Below are 16,053 nucleotides of genomic sequence, written 5' to 3'. Positions count from 1 at the left end.
TAATAGCGCGTGGAGTTAGGATTGGAGCTTAGAAGAGAAGGAGAGAGAAGGACTTGCTATGAATTCTTGGTAGGTTCCTTTCCATATTCCAATCTCTTTAAGGAAATAATTGATTATTTTTGTCCTTGGTTGTTCTAGATAAGGCCACTAGATCTAGGAAATTCATTTTTTTTCATAGAAGTGAAAATTTGTATAACAAATTGGTGACCATACTACAGACTTCCAAAATATACCCGAATCTACGTGGAAGTACAATCCGTAGTAGTGCTATCTAATTCATCCTATATGATAGGAAGAATTCCCATATACTTTTCATGTGTGGAGTGCCATCTGATGTACCTGAATGTACATGGAGAATGATTTGATACACGTATGTAAGTGGAATACCGACTACCTCCAAACTGTAATGAAGACAAAGAACGAAAACTCTTACATTTAAAGACGTCGAAACACGTCTCTAGCCTAGACCTCTAGATGTTTGAGTTAATGTTCCAAATGCTCCTTAGGTTGATTTAGCAAATTTTAGAATTTATCTTTGATTATATTTCAATTTTCAAGGTTCACCACGAGTTCACATGAATTCCATGTAATGCAATCTAGCATGACAATAAGAAATCTTTTATTTTCAATGAAAATCTATCAATGAGATGAAATAAAAAAAGAGTAACGTAGCACAAAAATTCATCAAACAAAGCTTCCTAAGTATATTTTTCAAATGAAAATAATGTTTTTTTTCTTTTCTTTCCTCTTAATATTCAAATACAATGAAAACTAAGATGGAGCTAGATCACTGATAGAAGAAATCACACAGAATGGGACTATAATATTAATTTCTTCAAGCAAATAAATGACCAAGAAAAAAGTTTGTGAAACACCTAATTAATAAGAACAAAGAAAAATCCAAAGAAATTATCCTCAAAGGCTAATAAAATCAAAAGAAAACATAATTAAGGCTTTTCAGGGATAGAGACAAACTCAGAGACACAAGGAAAACTTGATGTACCAAAGAAGATCAAAGAGAAATGCAAAGGAATGCAAATTTTTTCATGCTACATGATCAATGCAGGTGCATAACAAGAACCAGTGCACTATAATGAAGGTACAGAGAAGGAACAGATGCGTTGGGGTGCTCTGTCTTAGAACAGGGAATGTGTTGGGGCTATTTTGGTCAAAACATGACATAAGAAACCAAACCAAGGTCATTTTTTTTCCTAAGGTCAATCACTCTCTAAATAGGTCAATTAAAGTTGGTTTAGGAGGTGAAAAGATTCTAAGGTCAAGGAAACCACTAAGAGAAAATATCGATTCCGAGTATGGTGTCCAATTTGTTTACCCTAAATCACTAAAAACTCCCAAAAATTTGCACAAAACCAAAAATGGAAACCATGAAAAGAAAGATAATGGATAGAGCTCCTACCTGGAACCGACCACACTTGAAATGGTCCATTGGATTGGCTACAGTCGCTTGGAAAAGATCGGTGGTAAAAAGTACTCAGATGTCACTCATAAGAGGTAAAAATGAAAATGGTAAAAATGAATTTACTTTTTGCCTATTTATGGACAATTTCATTATTTTATTATATTTTTATTATTTTGGCCTAATTTTACCATATTACATTTATTTTTTAATCTTTTGGTGATGTTATGAGCAAGTTTAAAGCTATTCCAAGTATCTTTTTATCATTTTACAGGTCATTTTTTGGGATCTATAAACTCACGAAAAAGGAACCCCTTGGATTCCTCTTTCAAATCTTTTCAGACTCCCTAAACATTAAAAAGATTATCGAGAACTTGTATTTTCAAACTCATTAAATTAAATTAAAAGATGTTCACCCTATATAAGTTTAAGCCTTTTCTGGACTAGGATCTACTATTTACGAAAAAAGAATACCTTAGTCAAACAGGGCTAAGAGGTCTTCCTGAGTATCATTTTCTGCCTTTCGGACTCAAGGGACAATTCTACAAAAAGGAACCTTTGGAGTTTTCTTTTTCACCCCTTTTTCAAACTCTCTAAACATAAAAAAGAAGCCAAGTTACATCTTCGAAGGACTCATAAAAGGATGAAATAGCATTGGACTCATCAAATATGATGAGGCCGAACCATTCCTTCTCAGGGTTCGTTAAAAATACTCAGAATGATTCATCTCAAGGATGAACTTATAGAACAAGCATATGTTATCCTCCTCAAGCTTGTCAAAAATAAAGAGGTACCAACCATAAATGGTTGGGGAAATTTCAGAAAACAACATATTTGACATATTAATGGAAGTGAGTTTCTCTTGAACATGACACTCTTTCACTTCATCTTCATGACTATTGGGTTGGGAAATCTGATTTCCTCTTTGGTTCATCACACCATATCAAAAGCCTCCATAACTTGTTTTGGGTCAATGCTGCCAACTCCATATAGTGTCACCGATATGTTCAAGAGAATTCCTTCAGTTGATATCTGCTACAATACTCCTAAGCCTTCATTCATGCATGTCATTATTGAACTATCTCTTCATCAACATCATTTTGTCTCAAATCTTGATACCCATTTTGTGTCGTTGATGGGGAATACATCAAGGCCCTCTTGTGATGGGTCGCTTCTTGTCGAAGTCAGCTCATTATCGAGGAAGTTGACTTAGAAAATCCCTTTGGTACCTTGAAGTGTGCATATATAAATGGAAATTTTCCTCACTCTCAATGATAGGTCTTCATCATTGGCCCTCGACCAGAAGATTTTGTGTGGTATTCAACTTCAGCTACTTTATTCACACCATATGGATTGTACTATTGTACCTTAAGGGTCATTAACATCATCAGTGGTTTCTCTTGTGTACGTTAATCACTTACATCATCGACCATTAATTATATGGTGTCTAAAATGTTTGACTTTTGTTGATTTATTGAGATGGTTAGACTCATACATTAAGAGATCAAGTAAACAATGTAGAAGAACTTGGACCTAGTTCCATGCATCAGGGTTGCGATTTGAGGATTAATAAAAGATTATAAACTATGATGGCTATGATTATTCAAATGCCATCTAGGAATGAGTTCACACATATGTCATTAGTGGACGAGATTATTTGATCATTATACATGTAATTTTGACTTATATGTTGAGTATGGGTATGCCTCCCTCAACAATGATATCATGATGATAATATGTATTGTAAATGATGATTATCTTGACAAATTTGTTCTTGATCCAGACTTGTCACAAGGTAAAGCACTTCAGTCTTCAGCCATTGCTTCTGACTTTGTACTTTAGGGGGAAATATGTTATAGGCCATTTTGTCACATCAGCCCAAAAGGCCTGAAAACTGGATCAATCAACATCCATGAACACTTTTTCATAATCCCTTTGCAAATCCCTAAGCATAAATTCTCCAAAAAGTCTCATTTTTTAGGTTTGCCTACTCAAAAACCATCTTTTTAGGGCCAGTACACCTATCCTCTTGTTCACTAGCATTGGGTGAAATTTGCATATCTTAGCATTAGTGTTGACTAGCATAGGTTGCTTGATTCTGCAAGTGCGTTGATTCTAGAAATTCGGAAAAAATAAAAAATAATTTCAAAGCCTCTTCTTCCAAAAGCTTTTAAGGTGGTTTTAACTATTTACCACAAATAGATATCTCGAATTCATATCTATTCTTATATTGGAGATCTCATTTATTATCCCTTCAATTCATCCTCCCATCATAAGTGGATCTCAAGCCTAGATTGATAAATCCTAAACTACCATGTTTACCTTATAAATTTACTACCTCCCATGGAGTCTCGGTTGGCTTTTGGAGATTGCTAGTGTCGTTATGCTAGTACTTTGAGCTTAAGGAAATTATCATTCATTTTCATTAGGGTTGAGTGTGAAGGTGCGCTTTGTGACAAGGAAGGACAATTTAATTGGGGGTACACATCTGTAAAGTCAGCTTCTACTTATGGTTGTAACTCTCTCCTTTATGTATTAATACAGAAAGAATCATGTTTTCCTATATTTTTTTTATGCTTATGCTCTTGTATTTCAATGCCATGTTGACTCATTGAATGGAGATATAGGATTATGCTACGTGGATGTTGTAGTTTCTTTGTTTTTTTTAGTAATTGTTGTAGTTTCCATTAATAGTGCATGGAGCTAGGATTGGAGCCTACAAGTGAAGAAGAGAGAAGGAATTGCTATGAATTCTAGGTAGCTTACTTTTCCATATTCCAATCTATTTAAGGAAAGCATTGATTCCTTTTGTCCTTTGTTGTTCTAGATCAAACCAATAGATCTAGGGAATTCATTTTTATCTACAGAAGTGTTATTTATATTTCATGTCAATTATTCACACATCAATTATTCTCCATTTTGAACTAAATTCTCTACGGTTGATTGTGGAAGAGCTGGAGCATATGTATTTATGGCATAAAATTAAACATCATGAATACTAGAGACAATTATTTTATTTACATCAATGCTCCTCCATTGGAAATGTCCATGACCCTTATGCGAGTTGACTCCATTTTCCTAAATGGTGAATATGAGCTTCTATACACTCTTAAGTATCCCCAAACCACGTCCACTTCCAAGCACAAAATATAAAACATATTATCAAGCAGGTATTGTTGTATTCAATATAAGGTCTAGGGAGGTAGTATCTACTCCTTTCTACCTTCATTAGAAGAAAAATAAAATATCTTTGCCAACGACAACAACAAATTCTTTTGCACATATTCCTTGTTTTCAAACCATTTGTCACTGACTTTTCATTTCAAATTCCATAGAAGTTTTCCAACATTCATACTTAATATAACAAGAAATACTTCTCACTTCCTAATGTTTTCCCTAGTTCATTCTTTCTCCTTTGTGATAATTTCTTATGTGTATAGCCTCCTCTTGTTTGTGATCCTCAAGCCCATCTCTCTCTTAGAAGTAACTACACTAACAATTCCACGATGAGCAACATACAATCTATGAACAACAAGTTTTGACTCTTTCTTAGTGCGTAGTCTTTCATTCATTCTTAGCTTTCAAGACAACGACTCTTCAACATTTGTAGCACCATATATTCTAGCCTTCTATGCAGTACTAGGTGGAACTCTTTTTCTCTCTTTGCAACAATAAGAAACTAATGAATCACAAACATGGATTATTTACAGCTCTGCCAGTTCCATCTTTACCATGGGAATCTTTATCAATGGATTTTGTTAGTGGATCGTTTCAAGTCTAAAGTTACTACAAGACGCTATGATGGCCGTGTGATTGATATATTCTTAGTCTTTTTTTTCCATTTGTCTCTTCTATGCTCTTTATTTATCCCTATGCATGCATGTGATTGATATATTTTCAGTGTTTTTTTTTTTCATTTCTCTCTTCTGCGCTCTTTATTTCTCCCTGTGCGCATGTGCACATGTGTGTGTGTGTGTGTGTGTGTGTGTGTGTGTATAGAGTAACCTCGAAATTGAGTTCCCTTATTAGATGTTGATCCCATCTTATAGAATAACCTTGATTCAATAGTGATTTGTCATTTTCTTCTTTCAATTCATCATCTTCAGCCAGTCTTACTTTCAATAGACATTGACTCTTTATTTGATGAGCATGCAATATCTCACATTGGTTATCTCTTTGATGATGAGCTTCTCTCCCCTTGAGATGATTTTGCTCTAATATAGACCAAGTTCTTCATTTCTTCCTTAAGTAACTCCCCATGAGGCCATGCTAACTTCACTTTGTTGTTGAAGTCATATGTTGTTCCTTTTTCTTGTTGTTCCATACTTTAGTGGGTTTCCTTCCGTTGACTACATTTTCTTTTGACTCACTATTTAGTTTGCTTGGAGTGGCCTACATCTTCTATCTAGTCTTCTTTAGGGTACATGGAAAATTGCATTCTTTGGCTTTGTGGCCAAGATTGCTACTTAAATATCACCTCATATGACCAAGAAATGTTGGAAATGGATTGTATCTTCTTGAGTTATTTCTACTCCTCTTTACATAAATTTTGCATTCAATGGTTTTATGTCCAAAACCAATACACAAACAATAGTAGCCATAGAAAGAGTTTGTGTACCTAGTTACTGATTGTCTTCTTTGTTTTCTTGCTTGAGGATATCTTCTTGTCTATTGCATCTTTTGTTGATAGGTCTTGGGTTGCTTTCTCTTACATTCTAGGGCTACATGTTCAGGTTCATGGCAAGAAAAACATTTGTTATCTTTATAGAGAACAAAGAATATCCTTTGGGATCTTCCAAATTTAATCAACTCATTCCTTTCATTTTGGTTCTTCTGCTTGCCTTTAATTGTTCCCTTACTAATCACACTACTTGTCATTTCTCCTACAAGTCTTTTTAGGGCTGCTACATTATCCTCTATGGTTGTCTTTGATATATTGCACTTTTATGAGTTATTCATGGAAACAACCTCCTTTTCTAGCTTTCTACACAATCTATTCTTTTTATCTAGTTCACTTCTAGCTGAAACAATCTCAACCTCTAATATTTCATATTTTTCTTCTCTCTCCTCCAGTTTACTGTTGAACACTTCTTCAATTATTTTTTCTTCCGCTAATTATGTCTTTAGGTTTGCAATTTTCTTGTTGAACTCATGTTCTCTTTCGTCACATATATGCAACGCCTTCTTTTGATCTCTGATTTCATTACTCAGTCTTTCTATTTCAACCAAAGTTGAGTCAATCTTAGATTTTCCTTTAATATTTTTCTCATGAAGATGAGATATACTCACACTAGTAGAACAAGTCTCATTTGATTAAACACATTCCTTTTTACATTCCTTTTTTTTCCTCCTTTTCTTCACCTTTTCTGTATTACTACTACTAGTATCCCTTTCGTGCATGAGCTGCAACCTATCCCATTTTTCTTTTGTATATTTAAGGTTTATAATGGTCTCATTGTTATACATTGAACATTTCTCCTTAGCATTACACTATTGTTCTTGAGTAAAGGGAGAATCATCTTTATTGTATCCATCTCATACAAGCTTCCATACACCAGGTCCATAAGTTATTAGTTTTTCTTTTACCTTATCTCTCTATTCATGAATGTTTTTTGTACTAAGCACATGTACACTTTGATAGTCCATGACTCAATCAAATCTACCTTCCAGTTGCTAGGCCTACACAGAAGGAACTGAATCTAATACTAATTCATGGAAACTTAACTAAACTGAGCAAGGGGGGTGAATCAGTTTAATATGTTCATGGACATAAATTACTTTTCTTTACAATGGTTAATTGAGATATTAAATGAACAACTTAACACATTATGATGAATAGGATTAATATGAGAACAACTAGTAATATGTAAATGAAAACATCACATCAACACATAACAAAAACAAATATGGAAATAAGATATAATTGGAAACTTAAAGGGAGAAAACCATGATTTGTTATTGCTGTGATGCAAAGTCAAGCTCCTATTACCTTATTACATTTAATTTTTTGTAGGCTCTAACCTATAGGAGGTTTCTACTTCAATTTATTTTTCAAGCTACAAAATTCAAGGAAGCTCCAAATCCCACCAGTTTTATGCAAGATACAACCCACAAGAGGGTCCTACCTCAACAATCTACAACCGGTTCTTTATCAAGCTACAACTTAAAATGAGTCTACAATTCCCTGATACATACAAGAAACAACCTACTGGTTTACCTGGTCTTCAATTATGCATACATCCATCTCTATCTCTACCTCTTCTCCTCTTGAAATATGCGCCATGTCAACTCCATATGTGTTAGGTAACTCACAAACAATAATTGAATCAACCCTCACATTCTCTCCAACTCTCTAATCATACAACCTTCCAACCTCATACACTTTTATATGCAAAATTTGATGGTTTTTAGTATAATTCCAAACACGAATATGAAATGACAAGTTTTGTCTCTTTGCATTCCAAAGGTGTCTCTTCAGCTCCAAAAATGTTTAACTCTTTGGATATTAAAAATACATAAAATTAATTCCAAAGTATTTAAATAACAAGCATTAATATTCTTCATGCTAATAAAATGAATTTCAACTAATTTAAATAACATGCATTCTTTTGCTTTACAACACCTCTATTTTGATCACAACATCTCAATCAAAATCACCAAACATTGCCAATGCCATGCCTCTGTAACCAAAATCACTATGGCTCTATATCTGAACTTACTGTCATCACTGTTACATTGGAATACCACATATTTATTCGATAGGATAACATAATATTGTCTTTGCCTTTGCCTTTACCTTTTCCTTGCATCACAAAAATATACGCAACATACTGCATCTCACAGAACCATAATGCATCAAGCCATACCAAGCATCAATATCATACATGAATCAACTCCTTTATCTACAACACCTACAATGCACAATCAATCTTGCAATACAATGTACACATTAGCCTTCAAATCATCCTCACACATAAAACGTTCACTCTCCAATGCCATATCTTTGTTCTCTGCAACATGCCAACTCAACAACATAGCCCTAACATCAATGCATCAACATCCCCATAAGCTATTCTCTGACAAGAAACATGCTCAGCTGCACCTCCTCACACACATATGGTGACCACACCTCTTGCTACTCCTTTGTTGTTCTGTTTCCATCATTGACAACAATGGAAACAAATCCTTACAGTAAGCGATTACCTCTCACATGGGGATAGAGATTTCCAATAAAAGAACATGCATCAAATATCAACTCAACTCTTTATATACATAATTCCAATTAATATTGAATTAGAGCAAACCATAAGTGATATACTGCTACCTAAAAATTCTAAGATTGGAGATTAAGTGTTGAATAGCCCTAATTATTTCCAGATTATCCTGGAGGGTTAATCAATTGGTGAGTACCTATTTTTAAAGCACATTTTCTATTGAAAGATTAGATCAATTGGTGAGTACCTATCGTTAAAGCGCATTTTCTATTGAAAGATTAAGCTGCCTAAAAGAAAAAAAGAACTATTATTGTTACAAATATTTTTATAACTGAAAAAGAAACAAAAATCTCATATATATATATATATATGTATATATATATATATATATATATATATATATATCTTAAAATAAATTTAAATAAATTTATTCAAGTTATATAATTTTTTATCAATAAAATATCATATATATATATATAGGCATAGTCTAACTTATAGACGAAATAACAAATGGTTTCAACACTACGAAAAACCCTTGGCACTAGAATTATGCAAATTAAACAACTTAAACTCAACATTTTTAAAATCTCTTTGATTAAAATTAATTAGAAAAATGTTGTGAAAAAAGCCATTTGTCTACAAGTTAGACTCTCTCTCTCTCTCTCTCTCTCTCTCTCTCTCTCTCTATATATATATATATAAGCATTTATGTTTAATTGGTAAATATGTATAAAGAATATATTATACAATAAGATATTTACTAATTATTTAGTCTAATGGTGGAGAAGCTTTTGAAATTTTTTTACTATAATTTTAAGTAAAATTTGTTCAAAATTAAGTAGAGATTTTTTGGAATGATAAATTTGAACTTTATGATTTGCATATTTCAAGTATTCTAAAAATTTATGAAAACAATGAGTCTATTTATACGATCAAAAATACATTTTAAATGACAAAAATATGCAATCCAGTCAATCTTTTTTTATTGTAAAATTCATTAAATAATTAACATATATTTTATAATTTTATAAATACATAATAAATAGATATAAATTAAATACAAATATATATTTATTTATATTAATATATCAATTTTATAATATAATTATATTTATCAAATAATAGTAAAATTTCATGACTTTTTAAATTTAATATATTTCCCCAATCGGGGTGACTAAGGCGGCGAAACGGGAGATTAATGTGAGGACAAGGGGGGGCTATGATAAGCCACCTTGCACAAGGAGAGCATTGCAGGTGGACAGGATGGTTGGCAGACTGGGCATAATTGCAAAGAGCAGCGGAGAGGGAACTATGAAGGCCAGAGGTGGTGGAAGTGACGGCGCTCCAGTGATGGGACAAGGGTCAGCTCGCACAAAGGCAAGCCAAGGAGGAGTGGGTTATTATGGCAAATGCAGGCGACAGAGGGAGGCGGTGCAGCAGCACAAGAAAGGGCGGCAAGAGAGAGGAAGCGGATACGGGTGGAGGCATAAGGGTAGGTATGCAGTTAACGCCCTCGGTGTGAGCAGAGACAAGGGTAAGAAGGTGGAAACCAGAGCAAGAGATAAAGCAGAGAGGGAACAACAGTGGGGTCGACCTCCCGTCCCTAGAAAAACTAAGTGCAAGATAATAGAGAGAAGAATGAGGATGACTGCGACAGTTAAGAGCAGGGGAGGAAGACCTTCGGGGACCGAAGGCAATATGGTAGACTCCTGGGAAGAAAAGGAACAAAACTGGGTGGGCATGGAGGAGGCGCACAACCCAGAACAGGACAGTGAAATGCAAAAAAGGAGGAGCGGAAGGGGGAAAGGGAGACCTTTGGAGGACATGCAACCAGAAGAGGCAAGCATTAGAGAAAAGAAAGCTAGAGGGAGAGGAGAGGAAGGTTGTATGGGATCCCCCTCAAGCGCAATTGGTCAGGGAAGTAAGGTAAAGGAGGGCAACAAAGTTGGCGCAGGACGTGGAAGGGGTCATAGAGGAAAAGGGAGAAGACGTCAAGCGGGAAACCAGCAGCGGACCTTACCTCCACCGGCAGGACAAAGACGAGGCAGGAAGACGATGAAGTGAAGGTTCAGTATGTGGAGAGGGCGTATAGTGAAGAAACGAATGCGAATATTAGGAAGATAATCCAGCAGTTGGAGGAGGAGGCAACTCAGGAACAATTGGAAATTGAAATGGAAAACTGGGAGTATCTGCTGCCAGACCCAGGAAATACTAAAGGACGTATGTCCCCGTACCAGCAGGCTCTCCATGTGTATTGGGTAATGAAGAGGCTGCTAGCAAAAGCTATGGAACAGGTGGCTATGGAGATGGCAGAATTGGCCCAAGGCATCCCAAACCTGAAGAAAGAGATGAAAAATCTCCAGATAACCCTTCTGATGCAGGATAGTAAGCTTGATGAGATACAACAACAGTTAAAGAAGCTTATTCCTGAAGCAAAGGAGGAAGATTATCAGCCGGGCGCCATGGCAGACTGATTTTTCAAGATATGTTAATTGTCTCCTTAGTTAGGAAGCTGAGAGCCTGCTCTCCCTTTTGTTATATTTTATAATGCAGATAGGAAACAGTGTTAGTCTCTTTGAATGTGTAGTATATTTAGCATGGACAAGTAGACTCAGCAAATTTTGTTTCTGGATGGCAATTAAAAACTTAAGACGGCCAACAGACCCAATTTCCCTTCGGGGCGAGTTGAGGCCACTGTATGTTTGTACAAGCTTTAACTTAATTTAATATGAATGATACCATGTTAACATAAAAAAAATTAATATATTTAATTTTATAATTTATATAATATTATGTAAAATTATAAATATGATTTAATTTAAATCAAGAAATATTGTTCTCTTTTACTTTTACATGAAAACAGTGATAAACATGAATGTTTTGACAAGTCCCTTTTTAAAGAATAGGTCAAGCTCCACTCTTCGGTGAATACATTTTTCATATTTTAATAAGGTATGATTGGTTATTGGTATGCGACGTTTTTAATATGTTTATGTTTTTTTAACTGTATAAATTGAGCAACTCTCCAATCTATAAAATTTTGTTGAGGATTTTATCACGAAAGGTGGAGATCAAATCACTCACTCAATTATAGGCGTCACATCCATAAATTTTTTAAATATTTTTATATATAATTAAATTGAGTATTTCAAATACATCAACATAATTTTATATTTGAAATTTCGAAAGGGAAAAATATATTTATAAGTTGATGAATTCAGTTGTTTAAACTTTATAGAAAATATTTCTTAGTTAAAATCTAAAAGGAAAAAATTTCAAAAAAAATTCTCATTATTATTAATTTAATTATAATTAATAATATATTGATTTATTTATTTATTATTATTATTTAAATCAAATATATGTGTATTGTATTTAACACGAAATATTTAACATCCACACCAGATGGAAACAAAACAAACAGTGCTTTGGCTATACGCATCAGAGAGATAAACGTTGATTTTCAATTAATATAGATACTGCATAATGTTTTATTTATTTATTTATTTCATGGGAGTGATTTACATGAAGGCAATGTGTGCCCATTGTCAAAGATTTATATCTTTCAGTATATTACGTAATTCAGCTTATTTAGGCTTCCTTCATTTTGTCAAACGGCCACCTTGCTGCTGCTACGAGACTTCTGGTCTTCAATCAGCAATTTTAGCAGAAGCTCCTGCAGCGAGAATCCAGTAGTCTCCATATTCCCCGGAGTCAAATACTTCATACAAAACAAACAACAACTTCAGTTAGTGAGTATGACAATATATATGTAAATAGTTAGTGAGTATGAAAATATATATGTAAATGGTTAGGGGATAGATTTTTAAATGGGTTTATAAGAATAAGCAGTTGGTACAATAAGAATAAGATGTTATTTTTTTTTTTTTTCACATTCCAAAGAAATATCTCTCTAACTTATTAAAAGGAAAAATAAATTTCTAAGCCAAAGAAAATAAGTAGAGTTTTTGATTATATTATTGATATTATAGTAATAACAACGTGCACATTAACTCATTATAATAAAATTCACAAAATAATAAATTCCCGAGTTTTTTCATTATACTATTGAGTTTTTTATTATATTATTGATGTCATAGTACTAAATTCTCAGCGCTTGTCCACAGGCAAGAACTCCTAATCGGAACAAGCAGCAATAGAGGAAGCCTAAAGGATGGGAAAACACAGTGTCATTGGAAGAAGAAGAAGACGTACACAGAATTCAAAACAGAAAGGATGAACAAGAAATCCAGCCCAATGTGCAAAAGAAAGAGGAAGCTCCTAGCAACCCTCTTCAAAAACAAGACCTCCAAATAACAGGAAAGGAAATATCCGGCAACAAGAGAACTCATGGATCCGAAGGATTTGAGTCAGACAAGGAATCTCCCACAACTATAACAAAAAATCAGCACTCCATAGTAACCATTACCCCCAACTCTGAAGGATGGCGAAAGAAGGAGAAAAAGAAAAGAAGTATAGTTTTTCACTTCATTTTTTTATTTTTTTGGTTTCTGCGAAAACCAGATCAATATTATTGCATATGCTTCTGCATCTACAAAATGTAATTTTATCTTTATGAATAAAATTACTACTTGTCCATGGAAAAAAAAATAGCAATGAACACATTATTCCAATAAATTACTTACCCAACAAATAGTAATAAAATAAAATATAATGTTCCACATACTAACCTTAGAGCCAGCCTTGAAGACATCATTTAAAGCAGTGGTAGAAACCATAGCAGCTCTGAGCAAACCTATCACCTGACTCAATAGATTGATTACACAAACATTCAATATTTATTCCACAGTAGATAAAGCTATTGTTTCAAGAAAGGTAGCAATAATAAATTTGATTACCTCGTTGGGGCCAACTGTAACATTCCGTTCTTCCAATTCCGTTGGCTCCTTGACATCAAGTTTATTCCACAACTGAACAATCGTGGCAGTGGAATTAACTGGAATTACGCTCAAGTCGTCTGTGATGACAAAATTCGCACTCTTCTTAACAAACCCCTTAGGCGCGGGGTCCTTGGCAGGTTCAGGGGGCTTGTCGATGAACTTCACTTCACGAGTTACTGAACTGCCGCAGGAGGAACATGCCACAGTTCCGTAGCTCGTGCTAATACTGTGTGGGTGGTTGTAACGGGAAGCAAAGTTACTGCACATAAAATACCTGGGAGGAGCTTCAGGTTTAGGTCGAGGAGGAGCTTGAATTCCGAAAGTGTCATTGGTGTAGGCTGTGGAGAAAACCTTTGGGTCTAATAGAATTTCTTTGTCGGCTTTCAGAAGCGAGGGTGCCAGGTTCTGCACGCTCTCATACAGATTTTTGATGCAGCAAGTCTTTGTCTGATCCTCGCCCTTGGTCCCTTTGGAGACCAGTGCCTGCTTGGCAATGGCCCCCGCTGGAATCATGAGAAAACTGAATAGCAGATCCACAAAATCTTTCCCGGCTTCTGCGTACATTATCTTACGACCTTTCTTGGCGACCATGAGTGTTATGGTCATGGGATTAGGCTTACTCTCAGACTGGCCACCGGCTGCCATGGCGATCCTCTGGTTCTTTTCTCTTTGTGATGTTGTTAAGAGTGAAGACACCAGTAAGGTCATGAATTTAAGGAACCATGGACAATGGGTAAAATTTATAATACCTCTTTGTTACAGTAGCGTGATTCGTTAACCGTACTGAATAACATATCAATCAAAGAGTATAACAGGGCATAACTAAGCATAGTATTCGATTCGCTGGTACAACATAATTAATATCGCAAGGAATTAATAAATAAGATGAAAATAAGTAGATTACTCTTTATCCTTATCTTTATATTTATATTTATATTTATATTTATTTATATTTATATATATATATATCGGATTAGATGTGTCATACAAAAATAAAGTAGTTAATAAATGTTTTTAAGGAAAAATTTGGGTGATAATTAAATCAAAATTTATTTCGTTACCTCTTTGGAACCAAGCATTGTAGTTCAATAGAAACACCAAATCAATTATTTCATTATATATTATAATTTATTTTAAAATTTTATTAATATTATATTATTAATGATAAAAAGTAGATAAATAAATAGGTGCAGTCTAATTTGCAGAGAAAATAGTTTTTTCACTGACCCTTGCAATACAATTTCCAGCTAGAATGTAATTTTTTTGCTGTTTATAATACATTTTTAAATGCATAAATGGATTTCAACACTTGGAAGGGAAGTCAAATTCTATAGTTAAACAACATAAATTCAAGTTTTTAAAATATATCGTGATAAATGTCATTTCATATATAAATTAGACTCTCTCTCTATATATAAACAAAAATTTTAATTTTTAATTTGTAAATAGGTTTTGTTACAATATCATGGTTCAGTGTTATGGCTTATCAACATCATATGCCTAAAACAACTATAACTGCTTTCATAAAACACTTGTTTATATATATATTTTTAATTAATTAAAAGAATAAAAAAAAGACATAACCACTTTAAAGATAAATTTATAATTCATTTTATTAGCATTTTTTATATAATAGTTTTTTTAATTAATAAATTTAATCAAAAAAAAAAAATATATATGACTAATTTAAAAATAAATTTCAATTATAGTATGAATTTTACTAAAAAAATATTCTGAAAAACTTTAACATCCCCAGATAATTATTGATAATTAAAATAAAATTATAAAATAAACTTATTTTATTATAATAAATAATAATAAAAACAATTGATTCCCAAAATGATGTTATTGATTAGGTTCTAAAATTGATTCCCGTTTTGCGTCTTAAACTGCGATCCTTGCCAACCTTTGCTGCCGTGCATTACTTAAGGCATAAAGAGAGAACCAAAAACGACATCCACTAACATTTCGATTCCCAACGCTTAGAAAAGTAGTAGTGGCTCAACGTAAAAGAAATAGATGCTCTCTTTCCGCCTGGGATATGTATGGATGGAAAGCTTTATTCGCTCGCTTAGGACACAACATATTCCTAGCGCTTCACTCCCATAATGCCATATGTCTTGTGAACCTGTCTACACTCTTCTATCATTTCTTTCCCTATGTTTTGTGAACCTGTCTACACTCTTCTATCATTTCTTTCTCTCTCCAAAATTATAAAGATACTTTCGAATATTTATAAATTTTATAAATATTTTAAAAATTAATTTTAATGATATTTTTTAATAAAATACATAATTTTTTATCTAATATTTAAATTTGTTTTTAGAATTTTTTTATTCATAATTATATTGATGGATGTATATGGAATAAAGTTTTAGGAAATTTATTTTAATTATTATTTATCAATAATTGAATGGTAAGATTTAATTTTTATAAAATATTTACAAAATATTTTTAGTAATAATCATAATAAAGTAAAGATTACTTCAATTGGTGGAGCTCCAAAGATTAGTTCAATTGG

General features: G+C 33.4%; 1 protein-coding gene across 1 annotated transcript in view; it reads right to left on the bottom strand.

Moving 5' to 3' along the window:
* The window catches only part of LOC149220992 (uncharacterized), a 91,332-nt gene extending 77,080 nt beyond the window's left edge, over positions 1 to 14,252 (bottom strand). The window contains exons 1-3 of the mRNA XM_089387282.1: positions 13,491 to 14,252; positions 13,323 to 13,394; positions 12,254 to 12,352 (exon numbers count right to left, since the gene is read on the bottom strand). Coding sequence (XP_089243408.1) covers positions 12,254 to 12,352; positions 13,323 to 13,394; positions 13,491 to 14,240 — 921 coding nt within the window. The 5' untranslated portion in view covers positions 14,241 to 14,252. The remainder of the gene's footprint in view (positions 1 to 12,253; positions 12,353 to 13,322; positions 13,395 to 13,490) is intronic.
* Positions 14,253 to 16,053: the final 1,801 nt, after the last annotated feature.

Source organism: Pinus tabuliformis, chromosome Q (genome assembly GCF_031772625.1).
Source record: "Pinus tabuliformis cultivar Carrire ecotype Pingquan chromosome Q, CPIR1, whole genome shotgun sequence".
In the NCBI taxonomy this organism is placed as follows: domain Eukaryota; kingdom Viridiplantae; phylum Streptophyta; class Pinopsida; order Pinales; family Pinaceae; genus Pinus; species Pinus tabuliformis.
The sequence above is the reverse complement of the archived record's forward strand: the minus strand, read 5'-3'. Positions and strand labels throughout refer to the sequence as shown.